Raw genomic sequence first — 26,408 nt, forward strand, 5'->3', positions numbered from 1 at the left:
CCCTACCTTGTCTGTACCCGACTCACCCTTCTCCAATTTTTCCCATAACACACCCCAGCATTTTAATAACACGTATTTTCCCACTTTGTGTTCCGTCCGTACTTATATTTTCCGACCGTATTCTTAATCCACGTGTCAACAGTTATAAGCCCGCTATATTAAACTTCGCCCTTTCGGGATTGAAAACGCTAAGGCGCCGGTTTAATGGCCCTACACCAGGAACGGCAGTTCCTTTCCTAGCAATAATAATGGCGGTGTTGTGCTAAGGAGCAAGCGGGAAGCGATTATTGATAGACAGTCTATACAAAAGGATTGTACCCTCACTCGTCTTAATGTAACCTAATAAATCAGTTATTAATTATCTCTGGTGCAAAGACTGTCTATTGCAATTCAACGCGGTAAAGCAGCGAGTGTAATGGGCATCTTTGCGCCGAGTGTTGCGCGGGGAGGCCTCTTTCAGTAGATTTATGTTAAAGTTGACCCGGGTGTAGGGAAATAAAATTGAAAAATAATTAATTAAACAATTAATTAGTCCGGTGAGTGGCTCAGGGCATATCCTTCACCAAACACCGGAACCATCCTCACGCCGTACACCCTCCGCATCACGACCTGTCTTCGGCTTGGAGTCCGCCTCTGTGCTCCACACAGGTGCCCCTGCGGCAGTGAGGTCGACGAATTAGGACACCACAGGAACCCACACACAGGAATTAGGTTATCCTGTCAAAAAGTGTTGGCCGCTTTTCAAGACACGCCGCACTGAATGACATAATCCGCCGGTCTCACGCATCCATCAAAGTGCCAGCTTTGCTGGAGCCAACTGGCATCGCCAGGGACGATGGCAAGAGACCGGACGGTATGTCCTTGGTTCTGTGGTTTGGGGAGGGTGCTTGTGTGGGACGCTACATGTGTAGACACACTGGCTCCTTCCTACCTTATGGGAACCAGTAATCAAGTAGGTGCGGCGGCTAAAGCGAATTATACGGAGTTACATAGATAGGTCTTTACTGTAACGCTTACGCCAAAATCGAGTTACTTATTATACAATTGACGCCTTATTATACAATTGACGAATATTTTGCAAACGCACTAGAATAGACATTAGAATTACTTATTATATTTTTTATTTAGATTACATTTAGTATTTGACTTTTTTTTAATTATTTAATTTAATTTATTTATTAGGTAAACTTTAAATGATTCGTGCGGCTGTAAATAAAAATGTACTTTTTATTTTTAGTAGTAAATAGTAAGTATGTAAAAATATTATTGTAATGTAACTAGTACTATTTATTGTATATTTGAATGTATACTTGTGTATGTATGGCAAATAAATGATTTGACATTTGACATTTTGACTTTTAGTAGTAGTAGTAGTAGTAAACACTTTATTGCACAAAACAAGTACATAACACAGAGAGAATACAGTAAATGTGTACAAAGGCGAACTTATCCCCTTAAGGGATCTCTTCCAGCTAACCTTACACTAACTTAACTTTTAGCTTACAATCTTCAGCCAAATCGCTCCCGCCTGTGCCTCCCGCCTTTAATAACGTTGTAATTCGCTACGTGGTGTATTCGCTTGCACTCAGCACCCACCCTATTACCGTCAACTTTGTACTATAACTACATTCCTTTTATTGCTACAACGCGCTTAGAACTTTCCTTGCAAGCTTGTAAAGTTTTACTTTATTTTGTGGTGGAATTTACTTGCGTTTTAAAAGAGATTGGCAGAAAGAAAGTGAGAACTACCTACATGGGTCGCGTTACAATCTAACGGTCTCCTAGCCTTATATATAAATGACTATTGTCAATAGTGACCCTGTCTGTCTATGAAGCGATTGAAGCGGCAGGTCCCGGGTTCATATCCTGGTAGGTAGGTATCCATTTATTTGTGTTTATCACAGATTTTAGTTCCTGAGTTATGGATGTTTTCTATGTATTTAATTATCTTTTCAACACACTTGCTCAAAACGGCGTTTTTATTCCACCGATTTTTGGCTCATAATCCTAGATATTAAACACGCGTGCTCTTTCAGTGTATTATTCCACTCGTGCATTTTCATTATATTATCCGACTGAGTTAAGAAGGTAACTGATTGCTAATAATATGCATGGAAAGGGAGCCTTCTTTTATTGTTCGGACTGGAGGGCCGGCCGGCAGTACGAGTATGACAGATGAAACACACAATACCAACTGTTTTAACTATTAAAATTTGATTAATATAAAAGTTTCTTTTTTTTCTCGCAAGTGTGTTGAAAAACGTCGTATGAAACGCGTGTGCATTGGTCATTACACACATCGGCTTTCTTATTGCGCGCTCGCTTACAGCTCGCGCGCACAATATCGCCTCGTATGTAATGACCAACTTAGCACACTTGTATCATAATGTACTATTATCTATCTATGATATCGTCTAGTACCCACAACACAAGTCTTGATGAGCTTACTGTGGGACTAGAGGCCTGTTTCTCAAAAGCTTGTAGCTTGTAATACAAGTGGAAGTCCCTTTCTAACAAAAGCTGTCAAAAAGTGACATCCGCTTGTATTTTTATATTTTACGTACGAGAACAATTTAATAAATCGGATTGAAATATAATAAGTAGGTGATTTGACCGTGACGTCGTTGTGTAATGTTGCATATAAATTCCATATTAGAAAATCGTTTTGACGGTTCTAAAAAAGAAAGTGAATACCCGGTTTAAAACTGAAGCTTTTCAGAAAACAGTTAAAATGTATGTCCTATTAGTGTCGGGAGCATCGTAAAATGGTTAAATAATGTTTGTTCGTCGGTTACAATTTATTGGCAGTTAGATTTAATCGAAGAAGTGTTGGGATTTACGAGTTACTTGCCAATGGTTAACGGGTTTTATTGACAGTGCACTGGTAAATCGTTTAAACCTAACCTTATAACCTATCATTACATAGAACTGTGTGAAAAACTGTTTGATTGAAGTACGTTTTAGGTACTATAATGTAACGATCTACTTAAGTAACATTTTTAGGAATTTCTGAGCAGTTACAACATTGTTCCATTTTTAGGGTTCCGTACCCAAAGGGTAAACACGGGACCCGTTACTAAGACTCCACACTGTCCGTCGGTCCGTCTTTCCGTCTGTCTCTCCGTCTGTCACCAAGCTGTATCTCACGAACCGTGATAGCTAGACAGCTGAAATTTCCATAGATGATGTATTTAGAAATAGAAATAGAAATAATTTATTCGTTAGCACACACAAATAGAAAATTATACAAAACAGAGAAACATAAATAAAAAGAAAAAGTGCCACGAAATGGTCTCACCTCAGCATGTTGCTGGCGACTTCCAGCGCTGATCTTCCGGTGAGACCATCCGGTGAAACAATCACGACAGGTAACAAGAAAAACAACAAAATTAATATATAATATAACATACAAAAGACAGAGACAGAGATAAGTTAAAAATACATATTACAATAAACGCTATCACCACGTACAGCTGTTATATCCGGCCGAACTCAGCTTGGCCGTACATTATAGCTAGCGCCATGCGGCAGGTACGTAAACTAAACTAAAATTATAGCTAAGACAGGTCGATTTTATCAGAACTTCTCTTTGATTAAAAAAAAAACAATACTGTATCAATCTAAATTTGACTGCTTTAGTGCTTCAAGACAGTCGCAAGAGGGCGAGAACAGTTTTTTGAAGTAATGTGCCATGGCAATGCAGAGGGAACCTAATCTAAGTGGTAAGTAAAAGCAAAAAAAAAAAAATTTCTATTGCCTTTATAACAACAAATACTAAAAACAGAATAAAGTTAATATTTAAGTGGAGCTCCCATAGCCATACAACATACGTGATTTTTTTGTCGTTTTTTGCGTATGGTACGGAACCCTTTTTTATTTCTACCCTTGTTTGACTTTGAGAAAGATAACATAATTTAAAAATTAAGCTAAGTATACTGAGTGTCATAAGCTAGACCGTACACAAATAGTTAGACCATGAAATGTCTGCAGAGATTTTGACAGTACACGTGTACTGTACTTTTGAGTGTACCCCGAATTGGGGTCCAAAGTCCAGAGTGACTTTTATTGGCTTCCTGCTTGCCGCCCGCTTGCCGTTCTGCTACTAGCGTGCTTCTGGCCCTTTCCCCGACTCAGTGCCACACAGTTCCGAGCTGCGCTGAACTCAGCGCCGACCCGAAAAACCTGCGCCTACCACCTCGGAGCCGTCAGGGGAGTACTTTGGCTGCAAACGACTAGCGGAATCCGATCTTGACAAGTATTAGCGCGAACCACGACATTTTACCCGTTTTTGACCATCTGAGCTAGTTGTGGTAATAAATATTTTTATTGAACGTTCTTCTGCCTACTCATTTCAAATTTCCCATTCCTATCGGGACAATTAGTAGGTCAGAACATACCAGAACGCGACACTGGTCAGAGATTTTGACAGTGTTATTTATACGTCATAATTTCATAGAAGTTTGACGTTTAAAATAACACCTGCACTGCGCGTGCTGTCAAAATCTCTGCAGACTTTCCTTAGTTTAACTCTAGTAAATAAATATGAATGTGCCTATGGTTGTCTGTACCCTCATATTTTGTACAAAGTCAATATCAAACACAATTGCATTATCCAGAAAACTAGCAGCAATAAACTAATCCCGGGAGTATTTTGATTTAGATCACGTTTTTGATTCGCTCCTGCAGAATTGCATCTGCACTCCTCTCTAGATATTGCTTATATTTTATGAAAAGGAAACTTTTTGCAACTAGGAAGAAAATTATTGATTTATAATCATACCTATTACAATGTGCTTTTTATATCTAGCAATGCCATGAATAAGAGTATAAAACTACTTACCATTTTCGAAAAATCGATATATGTGCTATTTCAGCTCTATAATCACTTCGTTAACAGTCGTTTGAAGAAATGATTACCTATATGGGGCATTTTCTATGAAAAGGGACCTTATTGTCGACGGCGCTTACACCGCACAGCGTAGCGCGGCATTGTATTTATATCGGAGCATCGTTAATAATGGTGTAAGCGCCATCGACCATAAGGTCCCTTTTTTTAGAAAATATCACATATTTGTATTGTTGAATCGCTTAAAATCTTGTAAAACGCACTAGGATAGATAAGGTAGGCTTCTGTTTTAAGGGAGTCCCCTCTGCCAACAAACTGTCTTTAATTCAATTTAAAAATAGGGTTTATTTCGCCATTCGCCAGAAAAAAATTTTTTTTTAGGTATAGGTATAGGTCAGGAAAGTTGAGGTGAATGATTTTACTCACACAGCTACACAGAATCGCAAAAACAGTATTTAATAAATGAATGAGTGAATGTGACTTAAGCGCACGATATTCAGCTAAAAACCTTTTAAAAACTTTTTGGTCCATTTTGCAGTTGGCGGTTCGGCATTAAGTACATGATTTATTGTTATTCAACTCTCGTGCATATTAATTTTGCCCATGTTTTTAGGTAGGTATCTAAGTAAATGAATATATATATATATAATATACTTCCTACTTACTTACTTCGCTGGCTCAGCGACCCGAAGTGGATCTTGGCCTCCGATACTTACTAGGTTTCGCCATTCGTTCCTCCTGTGCGATCCGACGCCATTCAGGCGCCTGGATTTCACATAGGTCCTTCTGGAATATATAATATAATATAATAAAGTTTTTTTTTTTAATTTTTTTTTTTGGGTAATTTATTATTATGTACAATGTCGATGTATTGTTGTGACTTGGTTTTAGTTTAGTTTACTTTTTAGTTAATTTTAATGTAAATTGATGTATGTTTTAATTTAAATAAATAATAAACATAAAAAAGTAGGAAAAATAGTATAGTTACGTATGTACCTACTACATTAAATGTTGAGGCCTAAGGCCCAAAAGGTTCTGCCGCGGCACAATGTTCTATTTAAACATATACGTGTTGATGATAAATTAGGAATAAAATAAATAAATAATAATAGATATATTATAGGACTATTTTACACCGATCGAAAAAAAACCTACAGGGTTTCAACTCAACAAGGTTAGTGTTGTGAGTACTTGACGACGATATATATGATACATTGGTATTAAGTATGTATAAATACTAAGGTACTTACATAGAAAATATCCATAACTCAGGAACAAATATTTGTGATAAACACAAATAAATGCCCTTACCAGGATTCGAACCCGGAACCTCCCGATCTAAGGTAATTTTACAGAACATTTTCCCCTAAGCCAAAATAGCCCGAAAAAAACTAGTTATTAGTTCAACCTCAATAAAACGTCAGGATCTAATCTAATAAATAAAACCTGCCACGTCCGGCAAAACACGTACTGTTGCTGTTTGCCGGAGAACTGCAAAAAAAACGGAATCCATTCTCGCTAGATACAAAAGGGTACGTGAGTTCGTACTTTTATTCCGGTTGAAAAATAAAAAACTGCAACGGCTGCTAAACGAGAATATAACTCAGGAACAAATATTTGTGATAAACACACAAATTAATGTCCTTACCAGGATTCGAACCCGGGACCTCCCAATCTAAGGTAATTTTACAGAACATTTTCCCCTAAGCCAAAATAGCCCGAAAAAAACTAGTTATTAGTTCAACCTCAATAAAACGTCAGGATCTAATCTAATAAATAAAACCTGGCACGTCCGGCAAAACACGTACTGTTGCTGTTTGCCGGAGAACTGCAAAAAAAATCGGAATCCATTCTCATTCTTTTATTCCGGTTGAAAAATTTAAAACTGCAACGGCTGCTAAACGAGACGCGGCAGGGTATGAATATCATAAAATGAAATTTATCTTTCGTGAAATATACATCCAGAAACCTGAAATCAATATTATATATACCATCATCATCATCAGGATATATGAATATCTCTCGAATATCTGAATATGTCGCCTTGAAGAAGTCGTCATGTATGGGTTTAATATAAAAATGATTAATAAAAATAATGTCAAACAAAAATAATATGTGTTACTTATGTATTTTTTTTTTTTTTTTTATTATAAACTGATCGGCGATTGGCCCTAGTCACACCTGATGGAAAGTGAAGACAGGGCCTACGATGGAGCTCACCGGTTCAGTAACAGCCTATTCACTCTTGTTTTAAAGAGACCGAGGTCATATTGATCATGTATTGACTGATGCTGGAAAAAAAAAAAACATCGATTTTACAGCTAAATCAGTGTTAGAATTTACATAGGGTAAATCATTTATGTAATTATACAATTACCTATTGGTAAAAGGTATATGAAAAATCATACTACCATTAGAAATATTTTTTTTCTTTAATTTATGAATTTGGAGTAACGCTCACAGAAGTTTCTGCTTCAATAAAAAAAAGTAAACCTTAAATATAAAATATTGCAAACCCCAAAAAAAAAGCCGTCTAAATTACATGCTAAAAATCATCAACTTCCCGCCATTTCGTCTTAAAACAAATGTAATTTTTTGAAACTAAAATACTGCGCAAATTGAAATAAAACAACGAAAATTGTATTAATTTACAATATAAATTATTATACAGGACCAAATGGATTTTATCTAATTATGCATAAAATTATATGTTTTTTTGTTGTGTAGGCTGTATCCATTACTATGCATTAGTGGTTAGTGATGGATGCGGGTTAGTGATGAAATTGCCACACTTTGTCATAACGCAGTTAGCTACGTCCGACTCTATATAAAAATCGCCCGTTCTCACCTTTTGTACCAGCTTTTCTTAAAACCTACTCTTTTTTTATCTATTGCACCAAACCCGCTGTAGCTGAACTAATAATGCCTGCTCTCAGAGAACGCCTGCATGCTCCATACAACTTTGAACAGCTCGCTTTATTAACACTTCAAAAGTTCAAACCTGGGAATTTTCACGCATATTCGCTAACACTCAACTTTGTAGGTACTATAACAATACTCTACCTTTATCTTACTATTTTCAGCCGATTCGCTACCTCCGCTGCCTTTAATACCACTGTATTACCAAAGATAGATATAATTCCGTAATAGATGTATACAGTCTAAGGAAAAAACGTGCCTCGAAAATCAAGAAAATTTGATTCTCGTTCAGAGGGCGCTATTAGCTTTGGCTTACTGTCGTATAGATGGCGTTGACGGTTTCGTTTGTTATTTAACAATTTTAACGCATATCAGTGAAAGAACATGGGTCAAAATCATAAAAATAATTAATGCAAATAAAAAAAAAACATTTATCCATATTTAAATACATTTTATCGTATTTTTATAAATCTTCATTTTTAGTTTTAAAGTGTGTCGACAGATGGCAGTGAATTTACTGGGGTTACAAAATTTACTATGACAGTACCGCTCTAGTATAAGTTACTCTATGGTATTACCTACGCTACGTAATTCAGCAAAGGTAGTCAAAAAGATTAAAAAGGTCTCTATTTCCTACCTTTTGCGCCATTTTTTCTTAAAAATCGCTCTTTCTTATCTTTTGTAGCAAGCTCCAATAATGCCTGTTCTCACTTCTCAAGTAAGCGCCTGCATGCTCCATGCAACTTTGAACAGCTCGTTTTATTAACACTTCAAACCTGGGAATTTTCACAAGGTTTTAAAATGGATGTAGTTTGGGAGATAAATGGATCCTCGCTGGATTTTTAGGCGAAAGTCTGGTTTCTGGTAAAAGAAAGTTAAATTTATCAATTAACTGGCGATTCGCCCCGGCTTTGCACGGGTAGTTCAACTAATTTACACAAAACCTTTACAAATTATACATAAAAACCTTCCTCTTGAACCACTCTATCAATTTAAAAAAACCGCATCAAAATCCATTGCGTACTTTTAAAGATCTAAGCATACAAAGGGACAGATGGACGGACAGACAGCGGAAAGCGACTTTGTTTTATACTATGTAGTGATTTCATCCCATTCATTGAAATAACTTTAATTACTTAGAGAACTTTAATCGCGAGAATCAGAGGTCCTCTCCCTAATTCTATGTCCCACCTCCCTAATAAACGCTATGGCTTCAGACCCCCAACACCCCGTTGTCTCGAAGGCGAGGGGTACAAAATAATAATTTGCCTCGAAGATAGAATATTTCGCCCTCTTTCGCAATATACGCTACGCAATATTTCAAACCAAAGCTACTAATGGTGACGTTTCCTGTCCAGCAAAATGACCATTGCATTGTTTAATTTCTCGAAATTTTCCAGGAAAACATAATATGAAAAACTCTGGAGAACAGTTAACTTCATCCGTCGTAAAACGAACGCATGCATGTGAATTTTGATAGGTATTTAAATTTAGAATGAGGACTATTTTGTAGCAAAGGTTTTTTTTGTATACAGTGTGAAACTACCACTATTCAGTATGTACGATTTACTTACAGTGCCTAAACATGTTGGTACGCAAAGCAAAACTTGAATAGAAACTTCTAAAGACAAAATTAACTTACAATTAGCACCAAATAGCAAATAAAATGTTTAACTATTCATTGATGTAAATTTAATATCTTTAAAGATAAACAAAAGGTAGTAACTTACAGAAATTTGTATTATATAGGCACCATACATACAATTAAAAGATAAGTTATCAAACGTTATCATACCGAATATCGGCTTCTTAGCTTTAAACGAAGTGTTAAAAAAAATAGCGTCACGTACCCGACACTTTTCTGGCGTCTTACTAGTATTTCTTTGTCCATTAATGTAGACAACAAAAACAAGACAAAACCGATGCTAGATTAAATAAAGACAACATTTTACAATATGCACGAGTAGTTATCAACCCATAACGAAACTATTTACCACTGATCTTAGTTCTTACCAAACTTTACATCAAACGAAAATAAATTACCACGCGAGCTCGACTTGGCGCCATTAGTATTCTTATTGGCCAGGAAAAACCCTAATTTAAAGGGTGCCAAGTCTGGGGTGCCAAGTTTGGAAATATCTTTAGGTCAGGAAAATTTAAGCAAATGTTTAACGTCGTCATTAAAATATACCCTACTGGAACGCGCATATAACGGTTAGAAACGTTGATTCAAATCCAACTGCGAAAATCGAAATTTTATATTATTCTTGCATATTGAAGTTAGATCGAATTTCAAATTTTGCCGTATGCGCTCTGGGCCCTCGCAGGGTAGGCTATATTATTGGCATGTCATTAAGAATTTTATTATAAGATTTTTTAACCACCATGTAGTTATAATATAACATCATTAGATAATTAATATTAAATATTTGCTTTTTATTTACAATACAATAAAATATTACATTTCTTACAAATAATTATATAATTACACGAGGTAATTTAGTCAAACCCGTTCGTTATCGCTTCCGGTGCAAAAGTGCCCATAATGCTCACGGCATTACCCCGCTGGATGGCTATGGACACCCTCTGCACCAGAAACGATTCGGAGCGGGGGTCCTCTCCCTTTTGCCTAAGTCGACGGCTTATATCACGCACAAATTGCTTCGCGTCAGCACCCCAGCAGCCCGCGGTTTCCACCGCAAAAGGGACGAAAATATACCCCGAGCCCAATGGAGCATACTTTTGGCGTTTCACCGCCGCCTGAGACTCGGCCGCCACCCCGGCCGCGCGTGCTGTGCGACTGATGTGAGAGGCGGCGAAGGTGCTGACGCGTTGATATTAAAAAAACAAATAGATTAAATAAGTACCTAATTTCATTGAAATAAATACAACGAAAAAAAAAACATCAAATTATTTTTGCGCTTTCATATTTTAGTTTAAAACTTCGTGTGCGTTTTTGTCTGTAACTTTTAAAGATAAGGATAAAGAAGGCTTGCAGTTGCACTCTGTATAATATGTAATAGGTAGGTATAGGAAGCAAAAGGAAAATCCCTGCTAATAGTTACGCTATAAGAAAATTGCAATCATCTTCCTCGCGTTGTCCCGGCTTTTTTACCATGGCATGGCATTCTTACGAAAGCGACTGCCATCTGACCTTCCAACCCCGAGGATAAACTAGGCCCTATTGGGAAAAGCGACTGGTAAATATCAAATGATATTTCGTACATAAGTTCCGAAAAACTCATCGGTACGAGCCGATCCGGATTGAAAGCACGCTCTTACCGCTAGGCCACCAGCGCTCTTTATAAGAAAAAAATGCAATGAGAGCAGTTACTATTTTGCATGATAATTTGCAAAAACTACATCTTAAATATTGTTTCAAGCATACTTACACTAATATGAATAACATCCATAAAACATCTAGTGTAATAAAAAAGTAAGAGAAAGGTACCTATTAAATTAAGGCCTGACCACACTTGCGCATCGTTGTCGAAGCCGTTGATACGTTCGTACTGAAAGACTACAGCCGGTTGTGATAGTGTTCAACTTATTTTTATAATGAAATAAAACTATGAAAACGGATTATATCGCGTATATTGAATTTATAATTCATCCCGACGTTTCGAACTCTTTACAGCGTTCGTGGTCAACGGGTGACTGAGGAAAAATTACAAAAAAAAAAAAAAAAAGTTTTTCACATTGTTTTTTTTTTTTTTTTTTTTTGGAATTTTTCCTCAGTCACCCGTTGACCACGAACGCTGTAAAGAGTTCGAAACGTCGGGATGAATTATAAATTCAATATACGCGATATAATCCGTTTTCATAGTTTTATTTCATGAGTAACTATCGCGGTAACCGAAGACATTATTTTTATAATGTGAAAAAAGTGTAAAATATGTAAAATGTAAAATTTTGTATCTATTTGTGATTTTAAAACTTGAATGATGTCAAATATAAGACGATTACGTGTTCGTGAGTTTTTCTATAAACTTTATAAAAATATATAGAATCAGTATTGTCAAGCCAATGGGCGCACCATTCAGCTTAAATAGGTAAAAAATACAGACGTCTGTTTTTTAGGGCACATTTATGTAGATAAGTATAATGGCTGGACAGAGTGCGCGGGAGTAGCAACAGCATTCTAAACATGATAGCTAATAAGCTAGATTGTCCTTTGTTATGGGCATTGGGTCAGCGGACCAAGTCGTTTTTGTTTATTGTTTATAATTTATTAAAAAAATTATTAGGTTACTGTTGTTGTTGTTCGTAACATAAGGTATAAGCTATAACTAACAAATTTATGGACCATATGTTGTCTCTCAAATAAAGAAACTTAATTTAATAATTATAATAATTATGATACACTATTTTTATCATTTCCTGTCTATATTTACGAATTTTATTTCTAGATTTGAATGTAAGTACTCGTATATACATACCTACTTGAATTTGAAGTAAGTACCTAATTCGAAGTACAAATTCTTTTGTCATTAAAATAGATCTAATTTCCATAATGAATACATAATAGATGTATGTGTCATTTTTGATCACACGAGATCAAAAACTTATCAATTATCATAATTATAAATATGCAACGAAATTACTTAAAAATTATACGCATGAGGTAATCTTAACCTTGGTAAAACAAAGAGTTATCTTAGGTACATATAAAGAGCATGATATCACTGTCAGATACCTATCTGTTTATTGTGCTTACAATCTTTTTAGGGTTCCGTACCCTAAGGTTCGTGTCGTAACAGGTGCCCAACCATCTTCCCTCTTCTTCTCTCAATGATTTGCAACAGGGACCTCCTCTCCTGCACAAGGTTAAGAACTTCCTCGTTAGATTTTCTCTCGGTCCAACTAATCTCCATCCGCCGCCAGCACCGCATTTCAAAGGCTTCAAGTCTTTCTCTGTCCCTCTGTGTCATTGTCCACGTTTCACACACGCTATGCTCCAGATGTACACTTTGATAACTTTGACTTTTTTTGAGGCGGAAGAGAGGGAGACCAAGAAGAACATACATGGACCAACTAAAGGAAAAGATAAACGTCGTGACGTATCAGGCTGTCAAACGAAAGGCTCAGGAAAGAGATACATGGAAATTGCTCCACCGACAAGAGCTAGGCTCTTAAATTAATGATGATGATGACCCTAAGGGTAAAAAGGGAACCCTATTACTAAGACTCCGCTGGCCGTCTGTCTGTCACCAGGCTGTATCTCATGAACCGTGATAGCTAGACAGTTGAAATTTTCACAGATTATGTATTTCTGTTGCCGCTACAACAACAAATACTAAAAACAGAAAAATATAAATATTTAAATGGGGCTCCCATACAACAAACGTGATTTTTTTGCTGTTTTTTTGCCGTAATGGTACGGAACCCTTCGTGCGCGAGTCCGACTCGCACTTGGCCGGTTTTTAGAGACATGACTAATTTAAAATACCTATTTTGAATACCTATTCAGCATTTAATAGCTGTTTTAGGCGCACAAAAACACGCTTTACCTAATAGTATGAAAAAATCTCAGCTATATTTACTACAATAGGTACTGATAAAACACTTGAATTTGAAATTTTCGACAAGGTTCCCACAGGTGGCGTTCAAATCGGTTAAGAATGTTTTTTTTATTTAAGATTTTAGTATTTAAGATTTTTATTATTGTATATTATGTTAGCTTGTAAGGTATATTGGGCCTTATTTGCCTGAAAATAAATGATTTGATTGATTGAAAAAGTCTTCGCCAGCAATGTGGACAGCCATCATTTATATTAAATTAAGTGGTATAGGATTACTGGCATACCGGCTATTTAAGGATGCTCAGCACTTTTCTCTACCATTATACCATTCACACGGATTCTAGGTAGAACTCAAGAAATCAGATTATTTTCTTGATTTAAATCAAACTGTACCATCCTAGCGGTTATTAAAAATGTACACTCATACGTTTTTTCCATATATCTTCGTACTTACCCCAGTTTTACTTTCGTGCATAAGTTATCTTTAATTGTTTTAGAAGTGGGTTAAGAGTTGTGTTATGAATATTTATAGTTTTTATTTATTTTTAACAAGTTTTCTTTTGTTTCAGAGTTGAAGACGATGCAGCTTCGCCCGTGACGAAAACAAAGTGAGTATCGTTATTTTGTATTACATTTTTATTTTAATAATAAGTACAGTAAAAGCCGCTTAATACGATCACGTTTAACCGGGGTCCCTTTGTTTGACATAATTATTGAAAGTCATAAATGTCATAATGTAATGATTGTCAAATTATCATTAGTAATAATTGTAAAACCGTTATTTATTTGGATTTTCGTAAGGTTATCCTATAGATAGGTTAGGTTAGGTTAATCCTGAAAAGTTACGCGTTTCTAAGAAAAACCACGAAATCGAATAACGAAAATGTGGACAAACCTCACAAACAATTATAATATCTCCGGTCCTGCAGGCGTCCATAGGCTACGGTAACTGTTTACCATCAGGCGGGCCGTGTGCTTGATTGCCACCGACGTTGTATATATAAAAAAATTGTATTTTTTACAATAGTTCTGTGCGGTAGACGTATACAAAACGGCCATTTGGAGCCCCAACTTCGGGGCGTGCAATAAGTGGTTCCAAAACTGGATCGACCGAATGAAAGTGTATTAAATATCACGGCGAATTTCTAGAAAAACAATAAATAGTACTTGAGATTTAAATTATCATTAGATTTTACAAACGACTTAAAAGGCACCCCTCGTATATCTAAGTTAGTTATAAATATACTCAACTTACGCATTCACATCTCCGGGCTTCTTTAGGTGATCCTGGTATAAGAAAAATCTAGATCTGTCCATCCGAACCTCACCTTAAATTAAAGCATCTTGCGGCCCGGGGCTACAAGGCAAAATTAACCGTCTGTGTACCTCATAAAAAAAGTTAAGTATCTATGGATTGTCAAAATAATTGTTAAAATATAGTTTGTGTAAGTAACTGTTTTTAAATTGATGACCAGGGTAATTACTTATGTTTTATCGTCCGACGGAAGTTTTGGTTTCGGCAGGGTTCGGCATAAAAACCATGTTTTGGCCGAAAGTTCGACCGAAACTCACGAAAATTAGTACTTATGTTAGGCCTAGAGCATTGATGGTGTGATCAACGCCACTAAGAACTAAGTTCTATATTTCCTATATGAATTTTATCAAACGTTTTAACCATGATTCACGGTGTAAGTAGTTGAAGTGACCTTATAAGGGACAAAGACAGTAAAGCTAAGGAGTTTTAAAAATAGGTACGTACAAATGAAGTAAACAAACAACCACATCCGGGAGTTGAACTTTAAGGTCAACATATCTCAAGTCACGTACTCAACCAGTACCTAGGTATTGTAGCGTAGTGTTTCGACGGCAATTTATGGAGTTTTAAATATTGTAGCATTTTAATAAGTCTGTAGGTAAACAATGTTTAAGAGTTAAAATCTTCAACTTTCACTCGGTTCTCTTCCACATTTTAAGTACTACTTCATCATCTTCCTCGCGTTATCCTGGCATTTTGCCACGGCTCATGGGAGCCTGGGGTCCGCTTGACAACTAATCCTAAGAATTGACGTAGGCACTAGTTTTTACGAAAGCGATTGCCATCTGACCTTCCAACCCAGAGGGGGAAACTAGGCCTTGTTAGGATTAGTCCGGTTTCCTCACGATGTTTTCCTTCACCGAAAAGCGACTGGTATAAATATCAAATGATATTTCGTACATAAGTACCGAAAAACTCATTGGTACGAGCCGGGGGTTTGAACCCGCGACCTCCGGATTGAAAGTCGCACGCTCTTACCGCTAGGCCACCAGCGCTTCTTTAAATACTACTTATTGAGAGATATTCTACAGAAGTCGTTAAGCATTTTACTAAAGTCCTTCCAGAGCTCTTAGACTGTTTACACTGAGGCGGAGTTGGATGTAGACGTGCCAGCGGGAATCAACCAATAATATTGGTTGGAATCCACATCTCTTCTCCGCTTCGCTGGATTATAACCAACTAGTGACCGGCCCCGGCATAGTACGGGTTACACAAAACCTTTACAAATTATACACCAAAACCTGCCTCAAGAATTACTCTATTGATAGGTGAAAACCGTGTCAAAATCCGTTGCGTAGTTTTAAAGATCTAAGCATACATAGGGACTGACAGACAGCGGAAAGCGACTTTGTTTTATACTATATAGTGATGCTATTGGTTGATTTCCACACGTCTCCTCTCATCTCTATTTGGAAGAGTAAACCAGGGTGGTAGATTTTGGCGCGTTGTTTCATCCGATAATATTGATGCAGACTGTATAGTCAAGTGTAAAAATATGGGTGCACACATCATACTCAAAAATATGTCCCATAAGCTCTTATGTCAGCGAATTAAGAACTAGACACATATTTTTGAGTAAGTTATATGCACCCATGTTTTTACACTTGACTGTACTATAAAAGTCTTGGCTTATATCCGATTGTCAGCGACAAAGTACAGTTCGTTAATTCTTTATCAAGTTAACACGGATCCCGACTCCACGTTTCGCCAAATTAGGCTCGGTTAATTGCTTTTCCCCTCACTAGCTCGGAAAGCCGTCTATTATCCTTTAAAACAAGCGGGGAAAAACGCATTTTATCCACTAGTGGGGAAAGTAATTTGACCTTGGATGGAGCGTGTTTAGGTAGCTTGACAGATAACAAAACGTAAAACGCTCATAATAATGGTTGGTTCGATATTAATTATCATTCAACAAATGGTTTGAGAATATAATAAAAAATACCAAATTTAGCTTTATTTAATAATTTTAAGTCATAAACCTTAAAATTCCATAAGAAACGTTAGATTTTTTGTAATGATGTTAAATATAATTCTGAACGCACAAGTTGAGTCGATGCAATTTCAAAACGCATCGTTGACATTTCATACGTCAGAACAGAAATGTCAACATTGTCAACAAAATTTTTACTGTTCTTCTCACCGACTCACGTAAAAATCAGAATTTCTAGTGTTTTCTGTTATAATATCGTAAAAAAATTAGTGATTCCAGTGATGAAGATGATCTAACGCCTGTGGATGTTGCACTTTCCTCGCTATAGTGAGGGGAAAAGTTTTGTGTTAGACACGGGTGCAAATGTATTTTACTTCTCGTGTGTTGAAACACTCGCTACGCTCAGGATTCTATTTTAGAACCACTCGCTTCGCTCGTGGTTCAACTATAGAATCCTTTCGCTTGCTCATGTTTCAATTCCACACTCGCGGGTAAAATACAACTTTGCACCCTTGTATAACAAATAACTATTATAGTGTACGGCCTCAATGACGAGCGACTAGCGGTACGTTCGGCGGAGCGTGCAGCGTAGCGTAGAGCGTCTAAAGTTTACAATCGGATGGTGATATTGGCAGCATTTATGATGACTGACGCTAGTCGGCCGCGTCATTAGATACCCCACACGTGTATGTGAAATATGTACATAGTTTGGGTGCAATATGCAGTTTTCACAACGAGGTGGGAGTCGTTCTGATGACGTCATTCCGCTGAAGTAAATGGCCGGTCAAACATCAAACATTTATTCAGCAAATAGGCCACAGGGGCACTGTTACATGTAAATTTTTACAAGCAATAAAATTAACCAAAAATTACAATAAACAATTACATAAATATAAATGTCAAATTACACATTTGTATTGTATTTGAGGAGATAGACCAAGCGCATCAACACCTAGTACCTACGTCATCGTATAAATTGGTTATATATAATATAACGAATATGGTTTTTAGGGTTCGGTACCCATAGGGTAAAAACGGGACCCTATTACTAAGACTCTGCTGTCCGTCTGTCTATCTGTCACCCGGCTGTCATGAACCGTGATAGCTAGAAAGTTGAAATTTTCACAGATGATGTCGCTATAACAACAAATACTAAAAAGTACGGAACCCTCGGTGCGCGAGTGCGACTCGCACTTTCTTATTTTAAACTATGTTTTTTCAGCAAATACCTAAAGTCGACGACGCTAAATCTTCATGCCCAAGTACTACGTCAAGTCAAGTATGGAGCTTATAGGGATATGTATGCATTCTTACTGCCAACTTTTTGCAAAGTTAGCAGGGTCAGACCCTACTATCCTACCCATGACCCCTAGACCCCACTAACTCATAGGTAATTATAAATTTGTCTACATTTTTTGCCGTTTCTATCGAACTACCTACATTTTAAGCAAGCTTGTTTGACAGCAAACAAATTACCTATTTCATTCAATGTCGATATTACCTTGACAAAATCCTACTCTCGGCATCCATTAGGTACAGTGAATCACTGGTTTAAGTGAACATTAATCTGGTCCGGTTAAGGCCGAAAGTAAGTCCCAGATCACTTACATTAGACGGGTAATATGAGATGATGTGGTCGTTATGGATTCGGGCAACCATAGGTAATATTTGAAAGAGCGGGGGTTTTCTCGTATTTTAGCTGCGTCTAAATTTACGACCTGGAATAATATTCGAACAAGGAAATGATCTAAATTTGATACCTATCTATATGATCCTATTTTGATAGGTACCTAATAATCGAAGTAATGATCGCCTTTTTTAACAATCTTAGCTGTTCGTAGTACAGTATAAAACTGTTGTCAAAATGAGATCAATTTGTAAAAAACAGCCTCTTGTACACAAATACACGAAATAAAAAGTATTTCCTAAAACATGGCCTGCTATAAGGTGCATTCGGGTAACTTCGAAAGCGCAGCAATTGTGAGAATTGGACATATTACTGAACTTAAAGTACTTTCTACAACGGAATACAAACCGGTTTTTAATTGTATGGGAAAACCGGTTAATAACCGGTTTTAACTGAAATTTCATACAAATAAAGACCGGTTTGCATTCCCTACAAGTGTAGCAACCGTAAACAAGGTCCCTCGTTGCAGTACCAAAGTATGTAGCGCTTTTGGTTTAGTAGGTTTGCAAGTTTTAAATATTACCCATAAATTGGTGTGAGACGAATTTGACTAATTAAGTAAATGAGGAGTCTACGGGAGATAATCTTAGTTTTATACCTACTGATGTCATGAAGTGAGTCAGTTATGTTCTCTAAAATAATAGCTTAAGTGCAACACAAAATAATAAAAACAACAATATCAGACTTATATATGTAGTGTTTATGTATCTATCGTTGGATAGGTCTTTCATATACGGGTTCGAATACGGGTCTCCAAAAACAATTTTTTGGTAAAGTTAATATTTTCAGAAAAAATCGCTCCGAAAAAAAAATGTGTCCCGTCCCGGGCGTATAACTTTTGAACCATCGGTCCAAAAAATGTGAAAAAAATCGTGCAACAAAAGCTTAATAAGTAAATACTTTCAATAAAAATTACAACAAACATGATCGGTCCATTCGTTTCTGAGTTACTACAAAAAATCTTCTCTTCGTAGTAAAAAGACGTACAAAGCGCTGCAAAGGTACTCCCTTCTGCTTGTAATGTACATGATACTTACTAATAGCCCTTGTTTGGCCTACTTTGACAGAACGGTAACTACGAAACCCTAGGTACATAAGTTCCGACAAACCCATTGATTTGAGTCGGAAGTTAAACCCATAACCAGCATAACCTCCGGTTTTAAAGCCGCACGCCTTACGTACTGCTGGCCACCAGCGTTTCATCCGAGGCCACACTAATAATTCAAAAACACTTTTCCGAAAAACCGTTTTCTTTACGTACCCTTTTCTCTTTCCAGTGAAAAAAGCGGCCTCATCACTCCCCCCCAAAATGGTGGCGAGGAGTCCCCCCCTCCAGAGAAAGAGCGGGCGGACCAAGAGGACTCAGAGAAGAGGCACGCGCCCGTCCCGCACTCGGCGGAGGGGCCTAATGACGATCTGTACGCGATCCCCGTCAAGTTGAGGGCGAAGAAAGAACCGCCTTTACCTCCGGGATGGGAGAAACATGAAGGTGAGATACTTTATCTTGTAAAAATCCAAAGGAATCGACCTTTTCTCTGGCTAAAACAGCTAAACATGAGTTGATTTATCCCTAAAACTCAATGGCAGCGCTTTCAGTTTGTTTTATCAAAGAGTTTTTTTTACTCTATCTGGCGAAAGGCACTATAAGTAAATCAACTGCCCTTCCTAAAGTAAGTTTAATGGACCGAAACTGGGCAAAAAGCAAAGAAAATTCCATCTAGAGAAAGAACGCGTTCTAATAGGAGTGAATGGATGAATGTATGCAATGAATGAGGACTCAGAGAATAGGCACGCGCCCGAACCGCACTCGACAGAGGGGCCAAACGACGATCTGTACGCTATCCCCGTCAAGTTGAGGGCGAAGAAAGAACCGACTGCTTCCGCGGTAGGAGAAACATGAAGGTAAGATAATCGTACCTTTTCTTGTAAAAATCAGAAAGAATCAACTTTCAGCGTCAGCACGGTCAGCGCTCTGATATTGTTTCATCCAAGGTAACCATCGTCAAAATTCTCTATTTTATGTCTGACGAAATACACTTTTTAACGAGACATTGCTTAGTCAACTGCCTTTCCTAACGTAAGTTGTGTTCAAATAAGTAGCAATGGAATTTAAGAATTAATAAGTCATATTTCAATGGATTCAAATTTTGGTCAAAAATCGAAAAGAATTACATCTAGAGAAAGAGCGCGTGGGGCCATCAAAAGTATGTCAAGGAACCTTGTCTTGAAAAATAATAATAAACAATTTGATTCTTATTCCAGACATGGACGGTCCCTACTACTGGCACATAAAAAGCGGCACAATCCAGCGAGAAATACCAAAGATGCTGCCTGCGGAAGCCAAGGAGTCTAGGATCTCTATGGTGCGGGACTGCTCGCTGTCCGAGGTCACAATCTTTTTCTATTCGTGTATTTTAATCTTTAAATTAAGCCTCATAAATCAAACTATAATGACATGCTTTTTCATATTCTATTACATTTCTAAACTCAAATATTAATTATACGACTCAAGACAACTATAATATTCATTATGCAATACTCACTCACTGTACAGAACACAAGACATCAACGCGCCTTTAACCCAACTGATCCGCACTTCATTAATACAGTTTTTTAACAACAGGTGAACAAGTACGACGGGGTCATGACCTCCTCCGTGACCAGAAGTACTACAAGCGGAGCATTGGCGGACCATATGGACCAGGAGGCTGAGAGGAAACGGAAGGAGGAGATGTCATACAAGTAAGTCGGTACAATAACCCCCCATATAATGTATATCTGATCCCGAAATAGCAAGTATTTATAGCAATCATTGACTTTTTCTATTATTTGAAACATTCCTTGGAAGACTTGGAACCTTTTTAATCCTCTATCACGGATCGGATAGATTTTTCATTGTACTAACGGGAATTTATATTGCCTTTAAATACGCTACGTTTAGCCTCACGTTTTATGTATAACTATTGCTGTCTTTCAATACAATAGGTATGAGCAGCGTACAACGTCAACCGGAGACCAAGGGCTATCCCGAGTGCCACGAAAGAACACTAAACGATATCGCTTCAGCTCTTGGAAATGGCGCATTTTAAGATTTGGTCTAATAAAAGTTTGCCGCCCCATATCCCCCCAAAACTGATCGTCAAATTCGGCTAGTGCTGTCCCTGACAGCCCACCGACTCTGGCCCCTTTTGACCCTTGAAAATACTATAACGAGCTGATGCTTACGACGACCGCCAACATCTGCGAAAAACAAATAACGGTCTGTTTCGTCGATCCCTCTTAGCGATATTGCTATTGCGTTTTATCGTTGGCAAATGATAAAGTCCCAGTTTTCCTTCCACAGACGGCGCAGCTTCCCCGCTCGTCCCGAGCCCGACAGCGCGCGCGCCGTCCGCTTCTTCGTACGATCCCTGGGCTGGGTCGAGATCTCCGAGGCAGATCTGACCCCAGAACGATCCAGCCGCGCCGTGAACAAGTGCATCGTCGATCTCAGTTTGGGCCGGAACGATCTGCTCGACCAAGTCGGTCGCTGGGGTGATGTAAGTAGCCTTATGTCCTGGTTTCTGTCGAGATCTCCGAGGCAGATTTAACCCCAGAACGATCCAGCCGCGCCGTGAATAAGTGTATCGTCGATCTGTTTGGGCCGGAACGACCTGCTTGACCCAAGTCTGTCGCTGGGGTGATGTAAGTAGCCTTATGTCCTGGTTTCTGTCGCGATCTCCGAGACAGATTTGACTCCAGAACGTTCCGGCCGCGCTGTGAATAAGTGCATCGTCGATCCCAGTTTGAGCCGGAACGATCTGCTCGACCAAGTCGGCCGCTGGGGTGATGTAAGTAGCCTTATGTCCTGGATTCTTCGTGTGGTCTATGGGTGGAGATCTCCGAGGCAGATTTGACTCCAGAACGTTCCAGCCGGGCCGTCAACAAGTGCATCGTCGATCTGTGTCTGGGCTGGAACGATCTGCTCGACCAAGTCGGTCGTTGGGATGACATAAGTATTCCCTTGCCATTCTCCTTTATTTTCTGTATCTCTTGACGTTTTCGTTGTACGTAATATAAACTTAGGCAAAGAAAACGAGTAACACATCATCTGTTTAAATATTTTATTTTTAACTAGTAAAAGTAATTATTTTAGCCAAAATTTTATGTTAATTTAATGTTGAGGTGATAAAAGCTACCTACCAGCAGTTCTCTTAACTTTTCTCTTAAATCTGAACCAACTTAACCTTCACACCACTAAGGTCACTGTCACTGACACAATGGAGTCAATTCAGAAGTCCATGAAGGAAATGTCGGAGGAGTTCAACTTGAAGATGGCGGAGTTCCAGGGCCAGATAGACAAAGCCACTCCAGGTAGTCCCACTGTGGCATCTGTTGCTTCGCAGTTTGAGGCCTTCCGAGCCTTCATTTTGAAGTCTCTGGAGGTCCTGCAGCAACAAGTGGAGTTCCTGGCCCAGCAAGTAGACGCCCTGGAGATGCGCTCACGGCGGAAGATACTCCTTTTTCATGGCGTGGCTGAGGTTAGTGGAGAGGATACATCGGCACGAGTTGTCGAGTTGATGAAGGAACATCTTCAGTGTGACCTGGCTATAGAGGACATCGCTCGGAGTCATCGCATGGGTCGGCCTCGAAGCAACCAAACTAGATGCATATTGGTCAAATTTCGCGAATTATCCGATCGCAACAACATCTGGTTTGGCAAAACCAAATTGAAGGGCTCCGGGGTGGTAATGTCGGAGTTCTTAACAGCGCCTCGACATGATCTCTTTATGGCGGCCAGGGAGCGTTTCGGAGTCCGAAACTGCTTTACACGAGACGGCAACATCTACGTTTTGGGCAAAGATGGTAAACGCAGCTGCGTGTCTCGTCGTGCAGATTTCGACCTTGTACAGGTCGCGGCGTCGGCGGAGCCGGCCCCCAAGGCAAGTGACGAAGGTGCCCCAGGTCAAACCACGACTACTGCGAGTCAACGAGCCGGAAAGGTGAAACGGCAAGCCACTATAAAGCCTCGAGCCTGATTATTGCAGCTCTTTTTATGTCAGTACGTTTTAGTTAATTTCCAATGCACTCTTTTTCTTGTCTGTGTTACATTGCTGTGTATTTCCACCTTCTTTTAGTTTGTAAATTTCTGTACTGATACTGATATTATTGTATATTTAGTTTAGCCGCATAACACTACTTGATGTACCTTTTGACAATGACATGACATGATGACAGATGACGTTGTATGCAATGTTGCCGTTTAACAATAGTGTTTCGTTTTACGTCAAAATTATTGTTTATTTAAAACTACTTCATTATCGTTTAAGATATTTTTTCCGTGCTTCATACTGCTGGCGGGTAGTCAGTTTACTGAACAAATTAATAGTTTATAGTTTAATATTTTTGTTTTTGTTGTAGTCTTATTTACTCTTATTTAATTTATATATTTTTATATTTATATATTTATACACAAAAGCTATGTCATATTCAAGTAATTTAAGCATTAATAGTGATAGTGATGATTTTCTTTCCGTTTCCTCTGATTTAGATGATGAGAGTTTTTACAGCCTCCCTCCCCCTCTTTATGACGTACTTGACAGACAACTTTCTGACGTTCCCAAAAACCTCAATATAGTCCATATTAACGCGCAAAGCATTCCCGCTCACTTTAATGATTTTTTGATGACATTCGAATCTAGTAAAATTGATGCTATTCTCGTGTCGGAATCTTGGTTGAAACCCTGCTTACCCTCTACATCTTATTCCTTGCCAGGTTTCCGCTTGGTAAGGAATGATCGAGCGTGTCGCGGAGGTGGAGGGGTTGCAATATATATCCGTTCTCATATTCCTTTCTCTATTGTCACCATGTCGCCTCAACCACTTTCTTCTGACACCGCAGAGTACTTGTTTCTTGAGCTGAGCATATCTCACTCAAAACTCCTTCTTGGCGTTTTCTATTCTCCCTCTCTTCGAGTTAACTACTTTAATTGTTTCGAAAAGCTTCTTGAAGATCTTCTACCATCTTACACTCATCATATTATTATGGGCGATTTTAATACATGCCTACTCAAAAATGATTTTCGCTCAAACTCTCTAAAATCTATTGTCGATGCTTGCAACATGACCATTTTACCTTCTGAACCTACACATTACTTTCCAAATTGTTCTCCATCGCTTCTGGATCTTACTCTGGTCTCCTCTACTGATCATGTTGCAAGATATAATCAGTACTCTGCGGACGCCTTTTCCTATCATCATCTTCTGTTTCTTTCATATAAAATCCGTCCTCCTAAAGTGTCTCCTAAGGTTCTTTTGCAGCGCAGTTTTGGTCGGATGAATGTTGAGAAGCTTCGCGAAGATACTCTTTCAGCTGATTGGAATGTGATCTTGGCGGCGGATACCGTAGATGAAAAAGTATTTCTTTTTAACTCCATTCTTACTCAGCTCTACGATATTCATGCTCCGATACGCCCGATCAAAATAAAGCATGTTCCTGCTCCCTGGTTGACTGAGGATATTAAGTCACTGATATCTAAGAAAAATCTGGCTAAGTCAAAATATAAAGGTAACCCGTCTGAAAAAAACAAATGCAGGTACCATACATTACGAAATAGATGTAGTACTGTGTGTCGTGATGCCCAGAGGCGTTATATCCATAGGTCTGTCGAGAATGGTGATCCTGCTAAAGTCTGGAGATTTCTTAGGTCATTGGGAGTTGGGAAATCTACACAAAATTCTATTAGCACAGATATTGATTTTGATCTACTGAATCAGCACTTTTCTACTTCTGCCGCTTTTTCTGGCCCAACAAAATCTGAAACTCTCAACTACCTTTCTAACATCCCAACTCCTGACCATCCCTCCTTCTCTTTTACTCAATTTACCGACAGTGATGTTAAAAAGAATATTTTAGCTATTTCCTCCAATGCCGTCGGGTCGGATAGCGTAAGTCGTAACATGATCCTTCCTCTTCTTGATCTCCTTGTGCCCATTATTACCCACATCCTAAACTACTCGATTTCTTGCAGCTTTTTCCCTTCACTTTGGAAAGACGCTGACATAATCCCTCTTCCTAAAAAGACAAATCCTTCTTCTTTTTCTGACTATCGCCCAATTTGTATCCTCCCTTTCCTTTCCAAAGTCCTTGAGCGTCTAGTGCATCATCAATTAACATGTTTCTTAAATAGGCATCAGCTACTAAATCCTTTTCAGTCCGGTTTCCGCTCGGGTCATGGTACGACTACCGCTCTCGTAAAAATCACCGACGACATTCGCGCCGGGATGGATAACCGAAAGGTCACCGTGTTAACCCTGTTGGATTTCAGCAACGCGTTTAACACGGTTGATTTTGACGTGCTACTCGGGATTCTGCATTCTCTTAACATATCTCCTGCGGTGATTGATTGGTTTATTAGTTATTTAAAAGATCGTCGGCAACGCGTAAAGGTTGATTCTCTCCGTTCTTCATGGTGCAGCACGCTGGCCGGCGTTCCGCAGGGTGGCGTGTTGTCTCCTCTTCTTTTTTCTATTTTTATAAATTCAATTACCAGTAGTATCTCTTCATCTTACCACCTTTATGCCGACGACCTCCAAATTTATTCGCAGGGCGCCATTAGCGATCTACCTATCATTATTAACTCCATAAATCGTGACTTGGATTACATCTCAGACTGGAGTAGGCGTTATGGACTTAAGGTCAATCCAAGTAAAACCCAAGCGATAATTGTAGGTAGTTCTAAATTAACTCCTAGGATTGACTTTTCTCTGCTACCTGACGTAATGTTTGATGGTGTTCACATTCCCTTTTCACATCAAGTTAAAAACCTGGGAATCATAATAGATCGTACTTTATCTTGGATACCTCAGATTAGCGAGGTAAGCAGGAAGATGTTTGCTTCAATGGGTTCACTTCGCCGACTAAGTAACTTCTTGCCACTCGCCACCAAAATTGCGCTTTCTCAATCACTTCTTCTGCCTATATTAGACTACGCTGACATCAGTTATTTGGATCTTACCGAGGACCAGCTCAATAAACTTGAGCGCTTGCAAAATGTTTGTGTCAGATTTATATTTGGACTACGCAAATTTGACCATATTTCCAACTTCCGTGCCCAACTCAAGTGGCTCCCTATACGTCTTCGTCGAGCTTCCCATATTCTTGCTCTTCTTTATAACGTTCTTTTCAACCCCTCTACTCCCCCATATCT

General features: G+C 38.4%; 1 protein-coding gene across 5 annotated transcripts in view; it reads left to right on the top strand.

Annotated features, from left to right (window-relative positions):
- LOC134747028 (protein Fe65 homolog) overlaps positions 1–26,408 on the top strand; it is a 104,186-nt gene that overhangs the window by 72,747 nt on the left and 5,031 nt on the right. For all 5 annotated transcript variants that reach the window (XM_063681578.1, XM_063681581.1, XM_063681580.1 and 2 more), the window contains 5 exons: positions 13,857–13,895; positions 19,497–19,708; positions 20,482–20,606; positions 20,843–20,961; positions 21,563–21,758. In XM_063681578.1, coding sequence (XP_063537648.1) covers positions 13,857–13,895; positions 19,497–19,708; positions 20,482–20,606; positions 20,843–20,961; positions 21,563–21,758 — 691 coding nt within the window. The remainder of the gene's footprint in view (positions 1–13,856; positions 13,896–19,496; positions 19,709–20,481; positions 20,607–20,842; positions 20,962–21,562; positions 21,759–26,408) is intronic.

The sequence above is a fragment of the Cydia strobilella genome, chromosome 14 (assembly GCF_947568885.1).
Source record: "Cydia strobilella chromosome 14, ilCydStro3.1, whole genome shotgun sequence".
In the NCBI taxonomy this organism is placed as follows: Eukaryota; Metazoa; Arthropoda; class Insecta; order Lepidoptera; family Tortricidae; genus Cydia; species Cydia strobilella.